The 5466-nt window shown below is 38.5% G+C and overlaps 1 protein-coding gene across 1 annotated transcript in view; it reads right to left on the bottom strand.

Moving 5' to 3' along the window:
* LOC104618745 (regulator of G-protein signaling 7-binding protein-like) overlaps nucleotides 1-3840 on the bottom strand; it is a gene marked incomplete at its 5' end in the record, with an annotated part of 5375 nt that extends 1535 nt beyond the window's left edge. The window contains 2 exons of the mRNA XM_010284422.1: nucleotides 2166-2236; nucleotides 3693-3840. Coding sequence (XP_010282724.1) covers nucleotides 2166-2236; nucleotides 3693-3840 — 219 coding nt within the window. The remainder of the gene's footprint in view (nucleotides 1-2165; nucleotides 2237-3692) is intronic.
* Between the last annotated feature and the right edge of the window lie 1626 nt (nucleotides 3841-5466).

The following is a 5466-nucleotide window of genomic DNA, read 5'->3' as shown; positions in this document are numbered from 1 at the left end:
AGCGGCTGCGTGGTGCTTAGTTGCTGGCTGGGGTTAAACCATGACACACATCAAGACTAAAAGCACTTGTCTGGGAAAGTACGAACAATATGGTCACCCTGTTTCTGGTTAGCTTTCTACCTTGTATATTAATACATTTTAAATTCATCCAAAATTTATATATTATTGCCTATAGTTATGTTAACTCATGCACTGTCAGTGAACTATCTCAAAAAATCTTTATAATTTACTTTGAATTTGAGCCATCTTCAGGCATCGTTTCAGGCTAAGAACTATGCCTCATTATGTTCCTATTCTTGCTACATCAGGGATCTAATTTTGATTGTAGGCTCAAGACACTACTGTAATACAAATAATTAACTATTAGAACATAGGTAAGAGTTCTGAATTTCTTAGCACAGTAACTTTCCTGCTGTCACTTAAGAGAATTCCATACAAAAAACACAGGTCTGTGAGCAATCAGTAACATTATGCAAAGCTTTTGTGGGCTTACAGTGTTAACTCCTTTCTGTCTGTCACTGAAATCAACAGCAAAACACTCACTCATTTAACTGAAAGCAGGATCAGGTGTTGTAAAGATCAGTTCTTTCAATGGTATTCAGTCATCTCATAATCATTCTCTTAAACCGTGCTTGTAATTCATATGAATGTAAAAATTACAGTCCAGCCCACTGGAACAGGCTTCCTAGAGAGGTGGTCGATGCCCCATTCTTTAACTTTTGGTCAGCCCTGAATTGGTCAGGCAGTTGGACTAGATGATTGTTGTAAGTCCCTTCCAACTGAACTATTCTATTCTATTCTATTCTATTCTATTCTATTCTATTCTATTCTATTCATTACCTATAATGTTGCTTGTATGTTCTATTTACTTATACTGTTATCTAAGTTTAATTTATTAAAGGTCTTGGAATATTAAAAAAAAAAATTAAGTGCTGTATGAATAATGAGCATGACTGTCCATTCTTGAGGCATCAATTCTCAGAGGTCATCTGTAAACTATGATCACAGTTGTAGCCTGTGGGAGCAGCAAAAACACCACTTATGATCCCTGATCCTGGGGCATGTCTCAGAGCTTTTAAACTCTAGCTGACATGTTTCCCATCCTGCTGCACAGGTGATCAGCGATTTTCTGGCCAGTGTTGAAGGGTGGTATAGACACCAGACAGCAGAAAAGAATTCTGTATGCCTTCGTGTTCTGAATTCAAGTTAGTATATGCTTTATACCCCACAAGTTTGTCTTGTCTTTCCTTATTTCCACCACGCTCCTTTCTTCTAGGCTAGGCACAGACTTTATGGCATTTTTCCAGTGTCTGTAATGGCACATCTGTATCATGTATCATAAGCAATGCCCTTTCTCCTTTCAAATAGTTTTCTATCAAGCCATCATGCCATAAACTCTTACTTGTATAATGAATTAATCCATTCTATATTCATCTTTTTCCATGTTATGATAAACGTTAGACTGCTTAGTTACTTGGGACAAGATTTAGGACACATTAGGCATACTTCATCAGCTGCCAGTGTGCAAAGACTACACAGCATTTAAGAAATACACATTATCAAGAACAAACAAAAAAGGAAAACTATTCTCTTTTTAATGTTGTTCACATTAAGAAAGAGAGTCCCTGTAGATGTGGAGTATTTATGACTGCTGGGCCACAAAATGAAAGCCCATTGCTAAATACATGCATAGGGTGGAGATCCTGTCCCCTGTGCATTTGTATAGGGTGCCTCATAGCTGGCTACTGGGAAAAGCAAGCTGTTAGCAGTCTCAAGGCAAGTATCTCTTCTGCATAGGGTGTGTCACATCACAGAATCTGCAAGCCTTGTAGGGGTAAAGCAAACCACATCACTCAGCAGGATCCCTATCATTGTGCAATTCACACCGTCACCTTTGAAAAAGAAAGCCTCCTGATACAGGGAATTAGTTGTGCTGCTGCCTTCATGTCACCAGGAAAAGTCTATTATTTTACCTCATGTGAAACTCAAGAGGATAAAGTTCACATATTAAATTCTGGCTCCACTGAATCAGTAGGGAAGGGACTTCACCTAGATTTTTCTTTTTGTAATTCCTACCAAAAACCCCCTAGATTTTTCAGATCTAATGGAAGGTGAAACCTTTAATTATTTTAATTTTCCTTACATGAAGAAAATATAAAACCTACCTTGATTTTTCAGTGGTAAAGGCATAGTCTCCCTGAGTTTACTTAAAAGGTTTTTCATTTCTCTCATATCTCTGTGGAAACAAAAGTTGAAAGAGATACAATAGAACAGCAGTTGAAGACTGAATGGGGAATGGCTCACAGTATAGCTTTATATGCTGAAATAACAGAGCAATAAACCAAACTAAATAATAACAAAATCTATTGGGCAAGCATTTGGCTCAAATACATGTATCAGAAGATGCATACCAAAATAAAGGGCAGTAGATTTAATAAGGGAGCACTTTTAAGCCAGTCTGATTTTAATTAGTAGCATCCAGTCCAAAATTATGATCTATTCTGGCCCTTGAGTATTAAATGAGTTGGTGGGCACAATGTGATCCTAGTGGCAAAATACACAATATGCCTTAAAATTAGCACAAGCCAGTACTAATGTTAACTTACTTAATACCCCTTATCAGCGTTTTGTAGCTTGTGCCATGAATGTGTTTCATTGTTTATAAGGAAATTATAATACATGTAGCTGATCCATGTCACGTTAGCTCCCTGCACATTAAGTGAAAATTTTAGAAACAGCGCTGTCACTCTCACCCCCTCTTAAGAGGACTTTGGCACAAAATTTGCTAAAAGGCAGAAGATGGAAAATATGATAACAAAATATAATCTCACAAAGCAAGTTACATATGGATATGTTTTGAGAGAGGCCATAAGTTGCAAAAAGATTCCTGTTTTACGGATAGATGGCAGACCAGCAATTTTGTGTGCAGGTTTGTAATGTCTTAAGGCTTTCAGGATTTAAAAACATGTTCTTGCCTTATTCATCTACATATAAAATGGTTCTTAGAAATGAAGCAGCATGACTTTCTTATTGCTCAGTTTTATTCTCCGAGTTACTCTCTTGGTAGAATAGAATTTTATTTTATATAAATAAACATGGTAACCATTAAAATCTCAGCAGCAACTTAATATACAAAGCCATAAAACCAGGTATTTTTTGAAAAGAATGGTTGGTCATCAGGATTACTCCCTAATAAAGGGTCTCAGTTTTGTCTTTCAACTGCATAGTTAAGAGGGTAAGAGAAATCCACTTTAACATACCTGTGGATGATGTTCCCCTCCCCTCCTAAGGCTTCCACGTTCATAATTATGGGTGGGCAGAAACAACTGACGTGAACTAGATTCTGTGCTTTCGATTTATGAATGCAGAACCGCAGGCCAGCAGGTTTCAGGTACAAATTAATAACCACTTAAGATGAGATAAAAGCTTCCTCTTTTAGAGAACCTGGCCTGCTAGCACTATAATTTCCTACCCTTTGTTTTTGACAATTACCCTCTGGTAATTAGTCAAATTAAGGATGTCACCTCTCTCTGCCCTTCTTTTAGCAGTTGCTCTCAGATATGTTAAATATTAACAGGCTATTTAATTTACTAACACCTTTTATAGTAGCAATACTGGCTGCCTAATTGGAAAAGACTAAATAAACCCTAGAAAGAAATTTGTTTTATTTAGAAAGGAAGTTCTATACATACCTTTCAGTGTTTTCAATATCTGTAGAAACCTGCCATAAATGCTGTTGAATATCTGTTGGTGATGATGACGTGTCTTCTAAAATAGGTACTTGGGAACTCTCCTCCACTTTAGCATCTAGGATCTTGGGTGGGGCAAAAGGCTCTTTTCCTTTAAAATATTTAAACAAAACATGTATCCCTATTATTTATTAATTAAAATGTATGCTCAGATTATATTTAACTGTATCCTGGGCTGCATCAAAAGAAGCATGGCCAGCAGGTCTGGGAACTCTCCTCCACTTTAGCATCTAGGATCTTGGGTGGGGCAAAAGGCTCTTTTCCTTTAAAATATTTAAACAAAACATGTATCCCTATTATTTATTAATTAAAAAGTATGCTCAGATTATATTTAACTGTATCCTGGGCTGCATCAAAAGAAGCGTGGCCAGCAGGTCGAGGGAGGTGATTCTGCCCCTCTGCTCTGGTGAGATCCCACCACCCACTGGAGTACTGCATCCAGCTCTGGAGCCCTCAGCATAGGAAAGACATGGACCTGTTTGAGCGGGTCTGGAGGAGGGCCACAAAAATGATCAGACGGATCATGGAACACCTGTCCTATGAAGAAAGGCTGAGAGAGTTGGGGTTGTTCAGCCTGGAGAAGAGAAGGCTCTGGGGAGACCTTATCGCAGCCTTCCAGTACTTAAAGGGGGCTTATAAGAAAGATGGGGACAGACTTTTTAGCAGGGCCTGTTGCGATAGGACACGGGGTAATGGTTTCAAACTAAAAGAGGGTAGATTTAGACTAGATATAAGGAAGAAATTTTTCACAATGAGGATGGTGAAACACTGGCACAGGTTGCCCAGAGAGGTGGTAGATGCCCCATCCCTGGAAACATTCAAGGTCAGGTTAGACAGGGCTCTGAGCAACCTGGTCTAGTTGTTGATGTCCCTGCTCATTGCAGGGATGACCTTTAAAGGTCCCTTCCAACCCAAAGATTCTATGATTCTATATCATTGATGTTTTGAGCTTTTTCTTGCACCGAGTAAGAACTATTCAGAAATAGAGCAGACCACACCAAATCTGCTAATCAGAGTGCTGCTATATGTTACTTCTACCAAACAAAACAAAGAGAAAACCCATGCAGGCATTTGTGGAACTTAGAATTTTAGTTAGCATTATGAAGACTTTCAGTTAAACTCCAGTGGCTCACATGTGACACAACCAGAACAAAATAGGGAACCAGAGCATACATTCTGAAAGCAATTTCAAAAACTTTGACATGAAAGAACATTGCAGTGCATGACTCATAGTATTACTGCAATACTATGGGAAAACAAAAGACAAAAATGTGCAGTTTTGTACTTGATTTTAAAAGCAATACACAGCTGCCACCATTCACAGCCCAATACGCATTGTATTCTGTATTTCCATGCTTACAATTACCTAATTCATGCTTACTATATGAAAATGAAATGCAGTGTTGGAACTGAGCGGGGACCTCATGACAGATCTGCCAGGGCTTTTGTCAAGGAGAGAATGGAGTAAAGGATGTGGACCATGATAGTGGAACATTCAAGAGAGTTAAGTACTGGTGGGATTTCTTTTGTATCCTAGTAAACCACCTGTAGATTGTCTAATGGTATTCCATTTCTGTAGTGGCAAGTACAGCCCCAGCAGCAAGTACAGCCCTGGCACCAAGTACAGGATGGGACAAATTCTTTTTGTGAGCATTATTTAAATGAGAATTTTCAAATTGGAGTGCATCCCTGTATTGGGTTTGCATGGCAAGGTTTT

The sequence above is a fragment of the Phaethon lepturus genome, unplaced genomic scaffold (assembly GCF_000687285.1).
Source record: "Phaethon lepturus isolate BGI_N335 unplaced genomic scaffold, ASM68728v1 scaffold2943, whole genome shotgun sequence".
Lineage (NCBI taxonomy): Eukaryota > Metazoa > Chordata > Aves > Phaethontiformes > Phaethontidae > Phaethon > Phaethon lepturus.
This window is presented reverse-complemented; position numbering and strand designations above follow the sequence as displayed.